Raw genomic sequence first — 22,040 nt, forward strand, 5'->3', positions numbered from 1 at the left:
AAGTTAATTTGCGGCACTGTAGTTATGCGCCTGGTAACTGACAATTATGATTGTAGGTCAATATACTCCACGGCTGCAAGTGTACTATTGCTACGAGCCTTCGGATATCCCTGCGCGCCTACTAAGGTGTGTCTGTGCGTGTTAATGCTAGTTAACACAAATAAATTCTGGACAAGTGGTGCCTGATCTTAATATGGCCGCGGACGAGGCCCTGTCCTTCGCGCAGGTTGACTTGCGCAGACTGTGGTGGTCAGTGTGGGTTCTGCCAAATGTGTCCTTTCTCAGTTTCTCGCCCTGGTTTCCGCTCCTGTTGGCGGGGAGGTGGCGTCGTCTTTGGCTCCGGAAGTCGTTGCCGTGCTCTAGGCTCCCCAGCCCTTCCCCGTCTGAGTTCGCTTCGTTCCGTGTGTGCTCAAGCGACGAAGCAAGGAGACCCGACCGCCGCCATGAGCTTCCTGTTGTGAGTGTTGCACCTCTCGCTGTTATTGTGAAGTGACGCGAACCCCTCTTTGCTCCAGCGCGCATGTGCCCCGCCTTACATCCCCTCCGGTGCATGGTCACCTGCCCCAGTAAAAACTGTATTAGAAGGTTAACGTGTGAACCCTGTGTCGTGCTGTTTGTGGGCTCAATGACAGCCTTTAACATTGGACAGCAGGGAGCTAGGAGGGAGTTGGAGCTAAATAGTGGAGGGGAAGGGAGGGTGGGCGGTTTTTGGACAGCGTGTTCTTACACTACAATCGAGCATGTGCCCTTATGTTGGAAAGTAGCCTCTTTCTTAGCATGGTTACCCCCCCTTATTGGCCTGTTTGTCGGTTTGTTTTTACTGTCTCACTGGGATTCTGCTAGTCAGGAACCCAGTGCTCATAGTTGGTGGCCTACATGTCAGTATGTTTGACTGTGTTACTGGAGTCCTGCTAACCAGAACTCCAGTATGTATGCTCTCTCTCTGATTGCAAATTTGTACTTACATACTGGTAAGCCAGTATTCCACTCCAAAATTGGCATACTGGACCCCCCTTATAAGTCCCTAGTATATGGTACCTAGGCACCCAGGGCTTTTGGGTTCCAAGAGATCCTTATGGGCTTCAGCGTTTCTTTTGCCACCAATAAGGAGCTCATAGAAACACTTTTTCAGCACTGCCATTACAACCTGAGTGAAATAGTGTAAGCACTATTTCACAGCCATTTTCAGTGCACCAGGTCATTTACAAATAAGTCACCTGCTTATCTAACCTTCAGACCCCAAAAGCTAGGTGCATAGCACCTGTGTGTGAGGTGCCCCCATGTTGTGTGGGCCTATTTTCCAGAACTTTGTGAGTGCGGGGATGCCATTATAAGTGTGCACTACATATAGGTCAATATATATATGTAGCTTTACAATTGTAACTCTGAATATGGCCATGTGAGGTGTCTAGAAACTGGAAATTGTACCCCCAATTTGATTCTGGTATGGGGGGGGGGGGGGGAATTCCAATGCACCCTTGGGGCGCCACCATGGACCGCCAGTACTGCCATACCAGTTTTATGAGGTTTTCACTGCAGCCCCAGCTGCTGTCACCTCACAGACTGGCTTCTACCTTCCTGGGGCTTGAGCAGCTAAATCCCAGGAAGGCAGAACAATGCATCCCCTTTAGGAAAGGGGTGTTACACCCTCTCCCTTTGGAAATAGGTGTTACAGGCATGGGAGGGGTTTCCTCCCAGAGCCTCTGGAAGTGCTTTGAAGGGCACAGATGGTGCCCTCCTTGCATAATCCATTCTACACCAGTTCAGGGACCCCCAGTGATCACTACCCCGTCCATCCCCACCCCTACGGGTGGTGCCCAGAGCTCCTCCAGAGTGTCCCTGGGTTCTGCCATCTTGTTTTCAGATTGGTCAGGGAGCTCTGGGAGCATTTAAGTGGCCAATGGTGATGTCAGAGACCCCTCCTGATAGGTCAATACCTGGTTAGGTGACCAATCCCCCTCTGAGGGCAATTTAGGGTCTCTCCTCTGGGTGTTTCTTCAGATTCTGATTGCAAAACTCCAGCAGGGATCATCTGCATCCTTTACTTCATCTTCTACCATTGGATGAACATCAGAACTGCTCCAGGAACTCAACAACTGCAACAAAGTATCTAAAAAGGCTACTGCAACTCTGTAACTTCAGCTCCTGCCAGCAACTGCAACAGTTTCCAGGTTGTGCACCCTCCAAGGACTGCCTGTCTTCATCCTGCACCAGAAGAACCAAATGAATCTCCCATGAAGTGACAGTGACGTCTCCGCTCCAGTAGGCACCTCTCTGCAACGATGACCCAGTACCCTGGGTCCCCTCTTCTGAAGACAAGCATGGATCCTGGAACACAGTTGGTGGACTAAAGTGACCCTGACTGTCCAAAGGTCCAGCTGTCCAAATTTGTTGGAGGTAAGAGCTTGCCTCCCCGTGCCAGACAGTACCCCTGTGCACCTCGTTTTTTGCAGCTCCTCAGGCTTCTGTGCGCTTTTCAAAGAATTCCTTTGTGCACAGAATAGCCCAGGTCCCCAGCACTCTATTCTGCGACGCTCAGTTCCCTGAGTTGTTCTCCGGCGCGTGAGATCCCTTTGTGTAGTGCTACGACGACCGCCAATTTCAACTCCTTATTCCCTATGCTGTGGGACTCCTGTGCACGCTGCCTGGTGTTCGGAGGGCTCTCTGAGTTGTTGAGTGCCCCCTCTGCCTCCCTCTTCTAGGTAGAGTAGACCTGGTCCTTCCTGGGCCCGGGCAGCGCCATTTTTCACAAAACATGAGTTTTGCGTTTACCAAGGCTTGTTGACGGAATCCAGCAATGCAAAGCAGACTGCATTAATCCATCCGTCGTGGGACATCTTCTGTACCAACCAGGAATCCCCATATATCTTCTTAGTGCAATACTGACTTTGTCATCTTACCGGTGGTTCTCCTTTTGCGCCTTCATCTGGGTGTGCAGGGGCTCCTGTTATCCCTGGACTATTCAGTGCATCTTGGACTTGGTACCCTTCTTCCACAGGTCTTCAGGTCCAGGAATCTATTGTTGGTGTCTTGCAGTCTATTCTGGTTGTTGCACTGTCTTCTACCACGACTTCTAGTGTGTTTTAGGAAACTTGCTGGGTTTTACTCCTGCTTTCCTGGGCTCTGGGGTGAGGTATTTTACTTACCTTTGGTGTTTTCTTGCACTCCCAGTGCCCCTCTACACACTACACTAGCCTAGGTGGGAACCCGACTTTCATATTCCACTATCTTAGTATAGGCCCATTGCAACCAATTGTGATTTTCACTATTTGCACTATTTTTTGACTGTTTACTTACCGGTTTTTGGTCACTAGTGTATATATTGTGTAATTTACTTACCTCCTAAGGGAATATAGTCTCTAAAGTATTTTTGGCCATGTGTCACTAAAGTACCTTTATTTTTGGTAACACTGAGTATTGTCTTTCATGTGTGTGAGTACTGTGTGACTACAGAGTAATTGCAAGAGCTTTGCATGTCTCTAGTTCAGCCTTGGCTGCTCTGCTTACAGCTACCTCTAGTCAGCCTGGCTTCTAGACACTGATTGCATTTTACTAATAAGGGATAACTGGACCTGGTATAAGGTGCAAGTACCTGTGGTACCCACTACAAACCAGGCCATCCTCCTACACCTTACCTTTCTGTTTTTGTAAGGTTCTTGTTTCTCCCTTTATATTTTTCCTGTTTATGTCTTGAGGTGAATTATAACTTATGATAGTAGTATTGTTGGTTTTCAGTATTTAAGCTATATTTCCTGCCTTTGGTTCCAGTGCCCCAAATAAGAACCTTTACGTGGCACAGTTCCAGAGTTTAAAAGACTGAAAGTTTGTAACCAGAAGAGCTTCTTATAGATTCTGTCGTATATTTCATTGCTGTATGTGACTAGTTTGAAACCATTGTTCCAGCGATTCATCCTGACCATAGAATGGTGCCCAAAAAGTGCAAACATTTTTATTAACCTATTTAGTCTGACAACACTTTTAATCGTGTAATAAAACATGATGAAAGTAGGCCGTGGGAAACTGAGTGGCAGACGCAATAGCAGCAACGTTTTATCGTCCACCTACAGATCACTAAGAGGGCAGAAAATTATGACTCGCACAGGCGTGACCTACTGGGAATGCGTCCAGCAATTCTAAGACTGAAATTATGTTCCACTCTCTCTGAGTACGGTCGCACACAGTGAGGCAATTTTCGGAAAAGTAAACCTCCTCAGAGTGAAAACGGTTAAGGACAGTGCATGGGGCAGGCCCTGGGAAGACGCTGGCATGTGGTGTCCCCCTGTGTATTCATCTGTCATGCAACCACGGCTGGGTGGTGGGGCGACCAGCCATTAGGCAGGTGTCGGACAAAAGCTAAAATGAGATCTCTAATTCAGACATAGTTAAATGTTGACAATTGCAAAGGACAGAAAAAACATGGCTGCGGTCTTGAAAAAATTGGAAGGCATCCCCAACCACTTTGGACAACTGACAGTACCACGACCCTAAAACGCCACAAAAACATCGCTGAGAGGCGTTTGATTTTTTTTTTATTATTATTAATAACGTACTCGCTGAGTAGGGACGTCGCTAGTGTCAGCTGCCCTACAATTGAGGAAGGAACACAAACGAGTAAGGCCCTTTTCTTTCCACACCACGTCATGGCCTTTCTTGGCTCCGCAGTGCGTGCAGAATTATCGCTGCTTTGCTGTAGTCATGGGTTTTCACGTTGGTTCCCCATTTTGATTTGATTTTTTGGCATAGTTCTGAAGAAATAGTATTTTGTGGCTCGAGATGGATTTAAATTCGAGGCTGCGTATTTCGGAGCTACGTACTTGACCTTAAAGCGGCACTCTTCCACTGCAGCTTTTTCTCGGCGGCGCTACTGGCGTGGAAGGAAAGTTGATCTGTCATTCTACTCATCCTTCGCCTGTGCTGCCTGCCCTACCCGTTTTTCGTGGAGGTCCGTCAGTAGGAAAAGCTTGTGGGTGTGAAAGGGGAGCACATTTATCACCCAGTGGGACATAATGGGACCTGCAGTAAAGCCCTTCCTGGAGGTCCTTGACTTCCCGAGCTCCTGATGTTGAGATGCTACCTGACACAAATCCCTTCTCGTTCTCGGAACCCTTCCGACTTTCTTTTTTGATAGTTTGCTTTTATTAATATTTTTTGTAGAAGTAGCTGCCCAGTGCTGAGTGTGAATTTTCTGAGTGAGAAAATAAACTCAGAAATAAATGTTTGCATTGTTTTGGTTACACATATAGTCTTTTAACTTTAAGTGAAGGAATGTTTTCTTCTGGTCTCCCGAACGCAAATGTGCCCTTATACGATTTAAAGTGTTGCTTGTAATATATTTAAATTATCACGTAAAACTAAGTAATATTAAAACGCGATATAACAGCAGGTGCCGCGCCAGAACCATTTCCTGTAGATTTTTTTCTGCCATTCTCCATTGCTTTTAATTTTACTTTAGCTTGCCCACTACTGTTATGACACTGTTTGTCACATACCTTTTTGAATTACCATATTTTATTTCTTACACTACCCTGGGTTCGGATTCCAACTACGCACAGGGCTCACCAAGATACTCTTAAAACCTAAAGTTGACCGCACCAAATTATGCACAGCCTGCTAATTTTTTCCACGCATCAAAATTGAGATTTTTTTTTACAAGTTAAAATCAAGCTTTGGGTAAATTTGGATTGGAAAATTGTTCAAAACCGTGTCACTGTTTCAGCGAAAGTGTTGACTTTTTTTGTCTGTTTCCATCAACAGATGAGTATCAGTTTCTGCCAGTACATTTATAATAGAGCAAATGTTATGGCTCTCATTACAAATTAAGCAGAAGCAATTGATGTATATACTGCAGCTGATACCTAACGTTATTTGAGTTGAAACGTTCATTGCGTTTGGTTAATACCTGCTATTTTAGTTTTCTACTTGCAGATGAGACGTAACATGCAACAAGCATTTATAATATAATAGGTTTCTTATTTACTTGAGTTGGAGCTATTGGCATTGTAAATGCATAGCTGGATTTTTTTGCCACATTAAGTGGTCAACCCTGATGCATATTTTGATCCTTTCTGCCACATAATTCCAGTGACTTTTCATGTAACTAAAGGGCTAGTAAGGCTACTGCAATATTTTGTAGACCAGGCCCTTAAAATACAAACTGCTCCCAGGTTTAAAACATATTTACTTGGCAGTTGGTACAGGCAACATTGCCAGCGGTGCAATGAATAATAATGTTACTCCAAGAATGAGTGCCTACTGGATCATTGTCCCTTTACTGTAGTCTGGGGAGTAGAATAAAATGCCCGTGATGTTTCACACGCTTGAGGATAGCCACATCACATGATGATCCTCAGTCAGTCTTGAACTGAAATATTAGTTATAAAATATTGACCCATTGTACAGCATAATCAGCTGTAAGGTCTCCTCGAGGTTAGTTTTATAAATACCCGAGCACACACAGCTCAGGGTTCATAGGGCTCAAACGTGTGTAGTTCATTTAGTCCGGTTTCTGCTTTGTATTCGCAGCATGTATCATTTTATAAAAATAAAACAAGTCCCTGAAACATAAATGAGTGAATTATGCATCAAACTAGGGAACTGGACAACTTTACAAATACTACTCCAAGGGCTGTTTTTCATCTTTTATCATATTATAAAAATAAAACTACAAATCCCAGAATGAATGTGTGCTGCAAAGAACATATACGAAGCAGATCAGAGAGCATATAATGTAAAAATGTCAAAATAACTCTGGCGATTAGTGTTCTTTTTGGAGAGAGAATGTACTTTTGTCTACCGGAAGTTTGGACTCATTATAAGGTGGTAGCACAGAGGGTTAATGTTCTTTCTGGCTATAGAACATACTTTTGTCTAGTGGAAGCTTGGACTCCTTATTAGGTAGCACAGAGGGTTAATGTGCTTAGTGCAAAGAACATGTGCTAGGCAAATCACAAACTGCGTCTTATGTAAAAATAACTGGAGATTAATGTTCTTTTTGAAGAGAACATACTTTTGTCTAGTGGAAGTTTGGACTCATAAGGTAGCGCAGAGGATTAATGTTCTTGTTGGTGAAAGAACATACTTTTGTCTAGTGGAAACTTGGGGTCATCAAGGTAGTGCACAGGATTAATATGCCTGCTTCAAATAATGTGTACAAAGCAGATCAGAGTGCATATAGTGTAAAAATAATACTGCTGATTGAGTTCGCGCACTGAGCGCCATGGCAGCCAAGAGAATGTACTCTTATGTAGTGGAAGTTTGGAGTCATCATAAGGTAACGCACAGGGTTAATGTGCCTACTGCAAAGAACGTGTACTAGGCAAGTCACAAAGTTCATGTAATGTAAAAATATCAAAATAACTCTGGCAACTTATGTTCTTTCTGGAGAGAGAACATACTTTTGTCTAGTGGAAGCTTGGAGTCATCATTAGGTAGGGTTAATATGCCTGTTGGAAAGAATGTGCACTAAGCAGATAAGATTGCATATAATGGAAGAACGATGCTGCTGATTCAGTTCGCACTGTGAGCGCCATGGCAGCCATGATGTGCAGACAAAAGAAAAAAGTAGTTTGCTCATGCTGAAGTATATCAGTAATTGTGCAATTATCCCTGTAACATGGTCATGTCCAAGGAGGTCACCAAACCTCCCGAGGCGGGACAAATGTAAAGCGTTACCAATGACATCAAGTGATTTTTGAAAGGCAAGCCCACAAACGGATGAAAGTGATGGGTGTGCTTAGAAGCCCACAATACTAAACAGGTCATATTACTTGTGCACTCGATCTAAAAACAGCTTTTAACACATCCAAATTCTTCATGTGTGTTTTTTTTTTTTTTTTAAGTAGGCCATTTAGTAATTCATTTACCTGTGCAAACAATCTTTCACATATAATTTGTGATTTAGCTTTCATGTTTGTTTTGATGAGGGCTTATGAGGATTAATGAAATTTGGTGTTGACATTTTGAGTAGCGTAACCCAAGGGCTTTAAGAATTGTCAGCAAAGGGATTTTAACTCGATAGGTCCAGAGGACAGCTCCAGGCATCATTGCACTCGAGGCAGGAAATCCTCAAGTGTTCACAGAGTGATTTCCGTTTGTTTACTTTAGCCTCTGGAGCTGGGCAAGAGATTCCCCAGCAGCATTGTTTTTCAATGTAATGATGATTGGTGCTCATGGTGTGCTGACCTCATTACATTGAAAGTGAAATTAGCCTATCAGCCAATTTTACTTAAAGTGAATCAGTGCTTCGGGCCGAGCACAGATTCAGATGGGGGATGTGTCCTTGGAAAGAGGAGAATTTCCCCTTCCAAATGGGAGACACCCGGGAGAGGGGGAGTGTTCCCCAGAAAGGGCTTGTGCTCCCCTTCCTATTTTTTATATGCAGTATTTTTACCCTCCCTCCCCGGTATGGCAAATGAGGGAAGCCCCTTCCCCCCCCAAAAAAAAGGGAGTTGGAGGGCAGAAAGACACCAGGGATTACTTTTTTAATATGTATTTGTAGGTCTGGGTGCTGTCTAGCATGGGCATGGCCATATCCCTATCGATATAAAAATGGGGAAATAGTCTTTCTGCCCTCCCCCACCCCCCAAAAAAAAAAAATCCACAGCTAGGCACACTGCATGAAAAGGGTCACATTTCAGTGGAAACATTTGATGTATCATGTTGTGTTCTAGGCTATTTTCCTGTTGCAGCCACTGGGCCTACCCACACAAGTGAGGTACATTTTTTATCAGTAGACTTAAGGGAATGCTGGGTGGAAGAAAGTTTGTGGCTCCGTGCAGATTCCAGGATGTTCCGTAACTGAAATATGAGGAAAATATGTTTATTATTTTTTTTGTCAAAGTTTGAGGTTTGCAGTGTATTTTGGCTAAAACTTTCCAGTGAGAGCCACACAAGTCACTCCATCCTGGATTTCCCTAGGTGTCTAATTTTAAAAAATGTTCAGGTGTCTGCTGATGAAGGGCCCAACATCCACAGCTAGGCACATTGCAAAAAAAAGGGTACATTTTCAGTGGAAAAAGTTGATGAGTCCATTTTGCGTTTCAGGGCCTTTCCTGTCATGGGTATTAGGCCTACCCACACAAGTGTTGCACTGTTTTTATCTGGAGACTTAAAGGAACACAGACTAGTAGAACCGGTGTAATTACCATTGTGTTACTCTGCATTTGTGCCTCCCAAACGTAAGTCGGTGTGTAAGAAAGAAGACATTTTGAGAAATGCCCTCTAATTCACATGCTAGTATGAATTCCCACAAATTCAGAGATGTGCAAATAACCACTGCTTCTAAACTTTTTCTTTTGCCCATTTCGAAAATACATAGGTTTTCTTGATACCTATTTATCACTCTTTATATTTCAACATATGAATTGCTCTATACCTGGTATCTAATGAAAAACCATTGCAAGGTGCAGCTCCGTTATTGGTTCTGGGTACCTCAAGTTCTTGGAAAACTATCAAACCTTGTATATCTCCACGACCAGAAGTGTGTTGCAGATGTATTTGTATATTGCTTTTGTAAATCAGCCATCGTGATAAGTTACAAATGAGTGTTGTCACAAACTAAGGCTTTTTCCACCTAATTGTTAATATTTATTTTTATTCCATCACTTAATTTCTTTGAAAGATCTACACAAATGACCCCTTGCTGAATTAAGAATTGTCTAGATTTCAGAAATGTATAGCTTTCATGGATCCATCATGGGTTTAACACCTGTTTCCACTACAAATTTGAAGGATGTTGAAAGCACAAAACAATAGCAAAAATGGGCTCTCTCCCAGTAAAATGTCAAAATTGTGTAAAAAAAAAAAAAAAAAAAGTTTCTTTCTCTGATTCAAATCTGCATGTTCCTGAAAGCTAGGAAGATGGTGATTTTTAGCGGTGCAAGCATTTTGTTGATGCCATTTGCAGGGGAAAAGAACAGACACTTTATTCTGCAGGACTTTTTTCCAATTTTTCTGAAAATATAAACTATAAACTAATATTTTTGCTGATTTCCCTATCCTGTCGAGGGCAATCCATAAACCCTGGGTATCTTTAGAATCCCCAAGATGTTGGGGGAAAAAGGACACACCTTTTGCATGGATAACTTATGTGGAAGAAAAGTTATGGAGGGGTAAGTGCAGACTACCCCAAATAGCCAAAAAAAAGAGCTGAGCCCTTGGGTTGAAAGGCCTAGCAGTGAAAAGGTTAATTTAAATGAGTCAGTAGCAATGTTGACAGTAAAACTGATCAATAATCTAAAGTAGGCTTTACTGCTCTCGTTGGGCGAGTGTTTGTGATGATAGCTCAACACTTTTATACAGATGTTCTTAAGTCAGGTTAACTTTTCTTGTTTTAAATGGACATTTGTTAATCTCACTTCTTGTGTTATTTGCCAAACACTGTGTCAAGGACTTAAGTAGAAAAAGAAATGCCAGGATGAATCGGAAAGCTCTAAATACCATAACCCAATTAGATTCCATCTAGGCAGATCACTAGCTATTCTTTAACCAGTGTTGTCTCCATTTTTTGAGGCCTCAACTCTGTAAATATAGTTTGAAAATAATTCAGTGATTGCCTTCCAAAATGTGAATTGTTAAGATGAAAGCGAGTTGAGCATCTCAAAATATATTTGAAATTGAACCTCAGCAACTGGTTATTATTCTAGGCTGCAGGCCCATTTTTTTCCTACCATACAGAAATCAGATTTGGTCCTGCTCCTATGCGACAGCCCAGCTCAAACTACCAGGCTACATCCCATTTGAATGGGAACTTAAGCAACCTCAGACCAGTTTTGCCCTATTTCCAACTCTTAGTTGGACGCAGTTTGAGTTCAACGGCAAAGTGAGCATCGGACCCCACGTCTAGTAATACCCATTGCCCTCATGGCGTTCCACTGAGGAAAACAAAAAAGTGTTGAGTGGTTTGTTATAATTAATTTCAGCCACCATATGTTCCCACTAGGAAGGGAGCTGGCCTTCTTGTTTGGGTTGTATTATTCCAATTGGAGAATCCAGATGGCGTACTGACTGGTTCCTGTCTCATGTGGCATGGTGGGTAAAAACAATTTCGGACTGGATTGCTTCTGAGTATTTACCAGTGGTTGGGATTAATTCAAGCTGTCAACCCTTCACTTTTTCGTCTTTCCTCAGTTCTGTTGTCTCTCTTTAGTCATTATAAATAGCAGATTTAGATTTAATTATACACAGTGACCCAAAGCATTTGCAATGTTTCTCGACCACAAACCTCATCAGTATTGCATTGTTAACAGTAAAGGAGGGGGGTTTGCAAGAACCTCCTTGGTGAGCAGTTCCAGGACTCTGTCAAGTGTTTAATGGCTTTTCAGTACATGCATTAGGTCTGAAATTAGATTGGTGCCAAATGGAAATATGAAATAGTCAGTTCATGATGCTGCACTACATTGTTACTGAGAATAGGAATTACTGTTGTGCCTATGTACTTGCAATCCTCTTGTTCATATTTAAAAACCTTTAGAACTCAAGGGCTCATTTTGACAAAATTAAAAGGGTTAATGTACTATATATATATAATTTTGTTAGAAATGGGGACTTTGGTTGACAGTCAGGTTACCCCCTGTTCAAGCAAGGACCCTCACTCTAGTCAGGGTAAAAGAGAATCAACCTCGGCTAACCCCTGCTTACCCCCTTGGTAGCTTGGCAGAGCAGTAGGCTTAACTTCAGAGTGCTAGGGCTAAAGTATTTGTACCAACACACACAGTAACTTAATGAAAATACTACAAAATGACACACCAGTTTAGAAAAATAGGAAATATTTAGCTAAACAAAACAAGACCAAAACGACAACAATACACAAGTCAAGTTATCAATAAAAATGAAAAAAGAGTCTTTATGTAGTTTCAAACACACACTAACTCAGTCAGCGTGAAAAAAAAGTACCTTAGGTGCGTCAAAAATAACCTGCATGGACGAGTGTTAAAAAGGGCTTGCGGTGCGTTGATTCCACTCACGAGCGGGACCGTGCGTTGTTACTCCTGTCGCTGGGTCGGGCGTGTAGTTTCTTCTCTCTGCAGGGAGCAATGCGTCGATCCGGTCAGCACTCTCGGGTCTGGCCAGACCTTACGTTGTTTTTCCACGCCCAGCAGTACTTGAGTCGGAAATCCCGCCGCACGATGATCCGAAAACCCCGCAGCGCAGATTGTGATCTCCCAGCCTCTGTCAGCGATGCTGCACGTCGTTTCTCCTGCTCTGTGCATCGATTTCTTCGGTCGCATTTTCTGCGAGCGTCACTTCTCAGCTGCGGAGCTGGCGGCGCGTAGTTTCTTCAGCCGCAGATCGGAGTTGCGTCGATCTTTTCCCTGCACAGCGCTCTGTGCATGGATTTCCTTGTCTTTAGGCTGCCAGCTTCTCCTTTCAGGGTCCCAGGAACTGGATGGGCACCACAGGGCAGAGTAGGAGTCTCTCCAGAGACTCCAGGTGCTGGCAGAGAGAAGTATTTGCTGTCCCTGAGACTTCAAACAACAGGAGGCAAGCTCTAATTCAAGCCCTTGGAGATTTCTTCTCAAGATGGAAGGCACACAAAATCCAGGCTTTGCCCTCTTACTCTGGCAGAAGCAGCAACTGCAGGATAGCTCCACAAAGCACAGGCAGGGCAGCTCTTCAGCTCTTCTCTAGGCAGAGGTTCCTCTTGTTTCCAGAAGGGTTTCTAGAGTCTGTGGGTTTGAGTGCCCTTCTTATACCCAATTTCTCATTTGAAGTAGGCCTACTTCAAAGTAAAGTCTCTTTTGAATGTGAAATCCTGCCATAGGCCAGTCCAGGCCCCAGACACTCACCAGGGGGTTGGAGACTGCATTGTGTGAGGGCAGGCACAGCCCTTTTGGGTGTAAGTGACCACTCCTCCCCTCCCTCCTAGCACAGATGCTCATCAGGATATGGAGGCTACACCCCAGCTCCCTTTGTGTCACTGCCTGGCCCAGACCGGGAATCCACAAACAGGCAGAGTCAGAAATGATATAATCAAGAAAATGCTAATGTTCTAAAAGTGGCATTTTCAAACACGCAATCTTAAAATCAACTTTACTAAAAGATGTATTTTTAAATTGTGAGCTCAGAGACCCCAAACTCCACATGTCAATCTGCTCCCAAAGGGAATCTACACTTTAATCAGATTTAAAGGTAGCCCCCATGTTAACCTATGAGAGGGACAGGACTTGCAACAGTGAAAAACGAATGTAGCAATATTTCACTGTCAGGACATATAAAACGCATTACTATATGTCCTACCTTAACCATACACTGCACCCTCCCCTTGGGGCTACCTAGGGCCTACCTTAGGGTTGCCTTACATGTAAGAAAAGGGAAGGTTTAGGTTTAGGCCTGGCAAGTGGGTACACTTGCCAAGTCGAATTTACAGTTAAAACTGCACACACAGACACTGCAGTGGCAGGTCTGAGACATGATTACAGAGCTACTTATGTGGGTGGCACAATAAGTGCTGCAGCCCCACTAGTAGCATTTGATTTACAGGCCCTGGGCACCCTAGTGCACTGGACTAGGGACTTACTAATAAATCAAATATGCCAATCATGGATAAGCCAATTATATACACATTTTGTAAAGGAGCTCTTGCACTTTAGCTCTGGTTAGCAGTGGGTAAAGTGCCCAGAGTAACAAAAACAGTAAAATCAGAGTCCAGCACACATCAACAACCTGGGGAACAGAGGCAAAAAGCTAAGGGAGACCACGCCAAGGATGAAAAGTGTATGTGTGTATGTATATACATACACACAAACTTTTTTTCGGACCCTTGATGATACATGCATCTCACCGCAGAGGAGATGTACTTTTCATATCATTTAAATATTGACATCGTGGAGGGAGTAGGTATAATGATGAATGCTGAAATGAAAATACTGCTGGGGAACTATTTGGAGGCAGTTAATATATGAATTGTTCGTTCACACAAGAAGGTTTTATTTTTCGCTGTAAATCAGGTGGTCGCAAACGTATGACTTTAGAATGCGAGCAAAAAATGATGCAGTAACCTCGGGAAGCCGCACAGCAGTAATTGTCTGATATAAAAATAGACCTCACCTTTGCAACAATATCTTTTGGAATTAGTATCCGCTTGTACTGTTTGGTGACAGTTATATTTGTCATGAGGGCTTTCTCCAATCGATTCGCTCTTAAACTGTTGTAATCTTTCAGAGGACTAAGCAGCCAGCGATCTAGCTCGTGCTGTGCAGTGTGTGCTGTCCTTTACGCAGCATGTTAACGCCAATGGGCCACATCCACGCTGTGGAAAACTGTGTAAGTAAACAAACGTGTAATTTATTAATCCTGTCAACGTTGCTGTATATCCGTGAGGCGGGCGAGATGTGGCAGTATTTTATTGAACAGGACTGTCTGTACAGGGAGTGCAGAATTATTAGGCAAATGAGTATTTTGACCACATCATCCTCTTTATGCATGTTGTCTTACTCCAAGCTGTATAGGCTCGAAAGCCTACTACCAATTAAGCATATTTGGTGATGTGCATCTCTGTAATGAGAAGGGGTGTGGTCTAATGACATCAACACCCTATATCAGGTGTGCATAATTATTAGGCAACTTCCTTTCCTTTGGCAAAATGGGTCAAAAGAAGGACTTGACAGGCTCAGAAAAGTCAAAAATAGTGAGATATCTTGCAGAGGGATGCAGCACTCTTAAAATTGCAAAGCTTCTGAAGCGTGATCATCGAACAATCAAGCGTTTCATTCAAAATAGTGAACAGGGTCGCAAGAAGCGTGTGGAAAAACCAAGGCGCAAAATAACTGCCCATGAACTGAGAAAAGTCAAGCGTGCAGCTGCCACGATGCCACTTGCCACCAGTTTGGCCATATTTCAGAGCTGCAACATCACTGGAGTGCCCAAAAGCACAAGGTGTGCAATACTCAGAGACATGGCCAAGGTAAGAAAGGCTGAAAGACGACCACCACTGAACAAGACACACAAGCTGAAACATCAAGACTGGGCCAAGAAATATCTCAAGACTGATTTTTCTAAGGTTTTATGGACTGATGAAATGAGAGTGAGTCTTGATGGGCCAGATGGATGGGCCCGTGGCTGGATTGGTAAAGGGCAGAGAGCTCCAGTCCGACTCAGACGCCAGCAAGGTGGAGGTGGAGTACTGGTTTGGGCTGGTATCATCAAAGATGAGCTTGTGGGGCCTTTTCGGGTTGAGGATGGAGTCAAGCTCAACTCCCAGTCCTACTGCCAGTTCCTGGAAGACACCTTCTTCAAGCAGTGGTACAGGAAGAAGTCTGCATCCTTCAAGAAAAACATGGTTTTCATGCAGGACAATGCTCCATCACACGCGTCCAAGTACTCCACAGCGTGGCTGGCAAGAAAGGGTATAAAAGAAGGAAATCTAATGACATGGCCTCCTTGTTCACCTGATCTGAACCCCATTGAGAACCTGTGGTCCATCATCAAATGTGAGATTTACAAGGAGGGAAAACAGTACACCTCTCTGAACAGTGTCTGGGAGGCTGTGGTTGCTGCTGCACGCAATGTTGATGGTGAACAGATCAAAACACTGACAGAATCCATGGATGGCAGGCTTTTGAGTGTCCTTGCAAAGAAAGGTGGCTATATTGTTCACTGATTTGTTTTTGTTTTGTTTTTGAATGTCAGAAATGTATATTTGTGAATGTTGAGATGTTATATTGGTTTCACTGGTAATAATAAATAATTGAAATGGGTATATATTTTTTTTTGTTAAGTTGCCTAATAATTATGCACAGTAATAGTCACCTGCACACACAGATATCCCCCTAACATAGCTAAAACTAAAAACAAACTAAAAACTACTTCCAAAAATATTCAGCTTTGATATTAATGAGTTTTTTGGGTTCATTGAGAACATGGTTGTTGTTCAATAATAAAATTAATCCTCAAAAATACAACTTGCCTAATAATTCTGCACTCCCTGTATTCTGGGCAATATGAGTTCGCTTACTCACATTTTCTTAAAACCTGGCCTTAAAAACAGAAATTGGCTTAGTTGCACTAATTTCATCTGGTTTCAGTGTTTGCTCAAGCCTTCTTATGTTGTGTGTCTGTATCACAATATTTTAGGAATAAATTAAGAGCGTGGTCCTAGGACAGTATTTAAAGGGACAGAGTAGAAACAAGCATGAAATGCAAAGGCGCCCCCAAGTATTGGCCTTTAACGTTCTCATATCATTTTCACAACAAAATGCTTTATGAAATCCATGCTTCCAGGACTGGTTGTTATCCACGTTTTCTGGTAATAAAATGGGTTTTTGCAAAAGGTGGGTATTGGTGCATTGTTAGCATTAAACATCATGCTTCATGAGATGCGTGACTACCAGTTTGTTACAAATGTGCTGCATAACAATCTCTAACAGTTATTACCACAGCCAGTCTCGGTTTAATGTGCTAACACATGCACTGGTAGCATATTAGAACAATACAGTAGGGTGCCAGCACACATGACAGATGGTTACAGTTGTAAAATTGTCTAATGTAGATCCAGCGGAGTGTGGTTTTAAGGATACACCTAAGCAAATAGCTAACGGTAGAGGGTGGATATGCCACCTGGCTGATCGAGTTGAGACTGACAAAGATTCAAGTCAATGGCTGAAAAGACTGGTCAAAGAAAGGCAGTGGCTGAAAAGGCCCACCCAAAGCCCACTTTATTTATATTGTACGCAGTAGATCTGTTTGGCATCTTAGCTGTCAAAGCCCAGACCTACAAATCACCCTTATTTAAACTGTTTCTCACTACTTCAAGTTGAATTCACGAGTAAATACCGAAACCAGAAGTACAGGAGGTGAAAGCACTTGCAGCAAATACACCTGATTTCGGTAAGAGTATAGCAAGGTTTGAGGAAAGGGAAAGCTTTTTGCACTTTTAGGATGACGAAAGACAAGGTGAGACTATGTTGGCAATGTACATGCATCATGATCATCTTTTTGATCCTGGTATGAGGCCTACTACTGGTTTATCATCACAAGCTTTGTGGGGGGTGGGGTGTGAAATGTGTGCTAGTTGGATTATTTAGGAATCTTTTGAGGGAGTATGTCAATGGTCTCTTTGGATCTGCTGCCTGCCTGCTGAGAAGGCAGTAGTGTGCCTGGCTTTGTAGAAGGGTGACAATCAAGGAGGAGAACCTATCATGCTTCTTGTGTGTTGAACACCCAGAAAAAGTGAACCGTGTCAGATAGTGAAGCCAGGAGTGACCCATATTGTGAGGGAATCCACTGTTCTTCAGGAGGAACCGGAGAGAACTTTCTCAATGGCTGCATCAATCAAGTGTGGCTCCATCAACCAAGTTTGGCTGTATCTTCCTCCCACTACATCTGTGACTCAGTGCAGCTGTGAGAGCACCGGTACGATGAGAGCCTGATCAGCCTATGAGGCTGTACTTAGAAGTTGACCTTGTGAACCTAATCACCTGAAAAAGCTGCCCTCGCTGTCAATGTGTGGCCTCGACCCCCAGATCCAAACTACATTCACTTGATGACCTCAGCATCAGGGAGCAGCTAACACAAACGCAGGCTGTGCCTGTCTTGCTGCCCGAACTGCGAGGGCAGGAGTGCATGAATTTGGGCTTCTCCCCCTTTTCCCCAAACAGCCGGAGCACAAGGGCTGAGATAAGTGCATGTACTTAAGGCGTTCTACGTTGGATAAAGCATGGGTATGATCATGTGACTGAGTTGTGCTTTTAACCCCACTGATTAGTTAGTTAGCTGTGATAACCTGTGCCTAATGCCTACTTCTGTCACTAAATACTTAGGAGTATAATACCTAGATATCACCTCTGTGGGGAGAGGAGAAGGTAAGTGTCATGCCACCTGAACAATACAACCAGAGTTTCACATCCTGCATTCTTGAGCATATCGTATTGTGTAATATTTTGTTGTTATGTACTTACAGCGCTTGTTTTTACTAGAAAAGCAAAAAGAGCAGATGTTGGATCAAATGCTGAACAATACCAACATACACCCCCCAGGCACAAAGATCTGGGTTTAACCCATCGTTTTTTTTTTTTTTGCCCACCAAGTTTGGACCCAGCCGTATACATATAAGTCTTGACCCTGTTCCCCGTGGGAACAGTCCAGCCCGACCTGCCAAGCCAAGTGCTCCCTCGACTGGAAACAAATGTCCTGGCAGCGGTTTTGGGGAATCAGTCCTCATCATCCAGGCTAGCTGAATCCAGTATCACAGTGAGCACAGGACCAACATCTGGGCATGCTCTTCCCACTTAGGGCAACAAAAGCAAAAAGAACAGATGATGGAAGAAATGCTGAACAATTCAAACATCACCCCAGTTATCCCCTGCACTTTACATTCCTCTAGTCTGGTGTGGAAGAACATGCGCTAGTGGTCAGCCACGAGTAAAGTGCATCAGCACTACCTTTCTAAGAGTTAGTGTAGTGAAAGAGCATCAGCCTGGTGTTAATTAATGAAGGGCCCGCACTGGTTGCACTATTGGAATATTGCTGAGCGTGGCGGCCTTGATAGGCTGAATTCCCAGTAATGAAAACATGTTTTTCAATCGGAAGTGGTCATATTACTGTAAGAAAAAATCTTTTTGGAGAGAGAAAAAAAATTATGAAAGCAGTTCACGGAATAAGACTGCTAGGAGGAAGTTTTTCATTCATTGTTTCATTCATGATTTAATTTGTTTGTCCCATTCAGTTGATTTGTGAATTTGCTTTAATACAGTTAAGCAGTTTATGGTGTTTACTTTTTATGATTTGTTTCAGTGCGTCATATAGCATAGGGGCCTAACCATCTAGAATAAGTATGCTCTGTTTTATGAATGACCTTTATGTTGGCCTTTGAATTCAGTTGATTTGGTTACTCGGGCGTGTAAGGGTTTGTTGGGTTGGCCTTTCTTTGTAATGTCCATTTGGAGCAGCATCTGCCTTACCTTTTGCACTTTAAGTCCCTCCAGTTCCACTTCTATTTGCTATCACTGTACCCATGTACTCATTGGAATTAGTCCTCGAATGTCACTCTCATATAATTCAGCCAAGTGCAGCAGCGACCTTCGACCATGCGCGCATCCATAGACATTATCAGCCTTTCCTATTCGGAGGAGGGACATAAAATCACATAATTTCACCTGCAGTAGTCCTCTTTGATTCCATGTCCTCGTTTTTTTTTCTATTACATTTTTTTAAATTGTCATTTTGTCATTGACATTGGTGTTTAAAAATCTTTCATAGCATCATATACAACATGTATAGTACAGGTGGCACAGTGCAGTACTGTACAATACAGCAATCAACTGAGCATTATAAATAGTTGCATTACTAGCAAGCCGTTTTTCGTTTGTTTGGGGGGAGCTGAAACTTGGGCGCCTAAACGAAGCGACGTTTACACACACCAGGTGTACAATACAACAGAACAATCTGTAACTGTAATTAAAGTAACATGCCGGCACCTGTTTGATGCAACAGAATTAAGTGCACCAACTGAGTTCAGAGAAAGGTATACATGGGTCTGTTTATGTGGAATACAGTGACCATGCAAAGGTCTCAGTCCGCATCAAAGAATTGTGCAGCAAGTAATGTGCTTGGGGTGTTCATCTGTTTGCAAACCCTTGTGCAATTTATCCATGAGAGTATCCCAGGTATCAGAGAAGGGGTATTTACGTGAGCCTCTAGTTTCCTCTCTATGCAAGGCTGTAATTTCTGCCTGTGCACAGGTTAACATCGAGAGCGCCCAAGCGGAAGGTGTCTGAGGGTTCACCGGTTTCCATTTATGGTTGATATGCAGTTTAGCTAGGATAGGGGCCAGGTGTGTGAAACGTGTCGCTGCCTTATTTTTCTTAGTGCGGCACAATGCTCAGCAGGCACACCTCCCAGGTGCATAATGCGGAAAGGTCTGTACATCACATCAAATGTGCCGTAATGTCTTGCCAGTATCGGGTAAGTAGCGGTCGTGCCCAAAACGTGTGCAGAAAGTCTGCACGGGGATAGGCATCATCTGTACAGTGAAAGTAGCGATTGATTTTTATGGGGCTTAAACCCTGTGCAGTATATAAAACTGTATTAATTTGAGGCAGGCATTGTGGGATGCCAGGATATGGTAAGCTATTACTACACTACCATTGTGTCAGATGGCAACCCTGTCCCATTACGTGGGTGTACTGGATTGTGAGATGCAGCGGTTGCTTTTGCCGCATGTCTACCCCGACCCCCCCCTCCAGCCCATGTCCGTATGAAGGAAATCTGCAATTGAAGCTGCCCCGGAGGGAGATCGGTCCCAGACAAGCTCCTCTGTAGGTATGAGGGACGTGTATCGATTCAAATCACCCACACTGTGGAGCCACGCTGCGTGCTAGGGACACGTTTCCCTTAGGGAGGTCGCCACACCACACACCAGTGTGCCAAGCAGTAGTAACGCAGCGGTACAGTGTGTCATCGATTAGGTAAACAAGCATTTGCAATGCAACCGGTCTCGCATTTCTCCGAGTTAGAGCTATTAGCAGTTGTAAACTCCCAACCTGACTTGTCTTGCCCAATTAAATGGAAAAAAATAAATAAAAAAGAGCACGATCGCGCTGCTAAACAAGCGAGATCGCACTGCGAAAAAAGAGAAAAAGTAGTCCACAAACCGGACGGAAAACAGCGAGCCTTGTATGTTTTCAGTACTTGGTCACTGCGCTCGAGGAGGGCTATCCACTGGAAAAGGCATGACGTATGCATGCCTTCCACTAATGAAAGCATGCAGATTTTAAAAGGCAAGCCCACGAGCCAATGAAAGACACTGACATGACATGGATGGTGCTCCGAGACCTTTTCTAACTACTACAGCGTCTCGCAAGCGATACGCATGCGCATGCTATGCAGGCTCGACCCTAAGAAGAGGCTCCTACTGAAACACAGGCGCGCCATTCTAAGCAGCCCAAATTCCATAAGGGGATGGCAGTAGCAATATTCTCCAGCTGGCAACCCTCAGACCAGTGTGCTACCCACTGTAGTTATGAGGCCAGGTAGTGTTTTTTCAAAATCTGGCTCACCAGCCCACCACACTCCACTTGGAGGTATAATTTAGCAAAGTCCACCCTGTGGTGTGTTGTGTGCCATCTAAAATCACCTGTTAAGCTTACCAGCAAGTGAAAAAAGGGTTTGTTGATCTATAGGGGCAAGTTGGTTAAATAACAGCAGGTGTGCTAATATAACTATTTTGGTGAGAGCTACTCGGCCCGCCGCTGACAATGTCTGCCTGAAAGTTAATTGCACCTGCAGGGCAGATAAAGCGCAGACAAGGTTATTGTCCATGAGATCTGCTTGTGTGGTAAATACGAATTCCCAGGTACCAGAATGTGGTCGGCTGCCAGGTGAAATGGACACCAGAGATGTATAGTGCCGGGTCAGTTGTGGTAGCAGCAGATGGGAACAGGCAAGATTTAGCCAAGTTTACTTAAGGCCTAATACTTCAGGAACCCATGTATGCAGTCGTCGTATGGTGGTTGGGACTGCATGTATATTAAGGTAAAGGAGCATGTTGCTGGTGTAAAGCTAGACTGAGTGTATACCAGCACTGAGAGGTATGCCCCACTGCTCGCCTTGCTCTTGGGGAATGTGGGCTAACGGTTTAATCGCCAGGGAAAAAAGAAGCGTGAACAGGCAGCTTTGTTGTGTCTGGATCAGTATTGGATCCTATATTTGACCGCCTGTCTTGACCCTGGTGGGGGGTTGGTGTATAATATTTTGACCTGGTGGATTAAGAGGGCCATCAGCCCATATCATGAAAGTACCTCGATAAGTAAGGTAGGGCCATTCCAGGGAGTCAAAGGCCTTCTGTAGGTCAAGAACTAGGCAGCCCGACTAAGGGCGTTTCAGTAGAGCGTGTCAATAGGGTGTGTTCCAGCACCTGAAAAAAAACAGCAGAGGTTCAGGGAGTCCATTCTGGTCGGGTGGAACAGCTGTAGGACCAGTAAAGCCACTCTTATCGGCCATGATCTCCGCTAGTATTTTGTAGTCTGAGTTTAGGAGTGCAAGGGGCCTGTAGGGTTCCAGTTCCATTGCTTTCCTTCCCGGCTTGGGTAATGAGATGAGCAGGG

General features: G+C 43.8%; 1 protein-coding gene across 1 annotated transcript in view; it reads left to right on the forward strand.

Moving 5' to 3' along the window:
• The first annotated feature begins 261 nt into the window (after nucleotides 1–261).
• Nucleotides 262–22,040, forward strand: part of MOB1B (MOB kinase activator 1B) — a 239,519-nt gene continuing 217,740 nt past the window's right edge. The window contains exon 1 of the mRNA XM_069236867.1: nucleotides 262–457. Within this exon, the coding sequence (XP_069092968.1) occupies nucleotides 270–457 (188 nt within the window). The 5' untranslated portion in view covers nucleotides 262–269. The remainder of the gene's footprint in view (nucleotides 458–22,040) is intronic.

Source organism: Pleurodeles waltl, chromosome 1_2, assembly GCF_031143425.1.
Source record: "Pleurodeles waltl isolate 20211129_DDA chromosome 1_2, aPleWal1.hap1.20221129, whole genome shotgun sequence".
Classification (NCBI taxonomy): Eukaryota; Metazoa; Chordata; class Amphibia; order Caudata; family Salamandridae; genus Pleurodeles; species Pleurodeles waltl.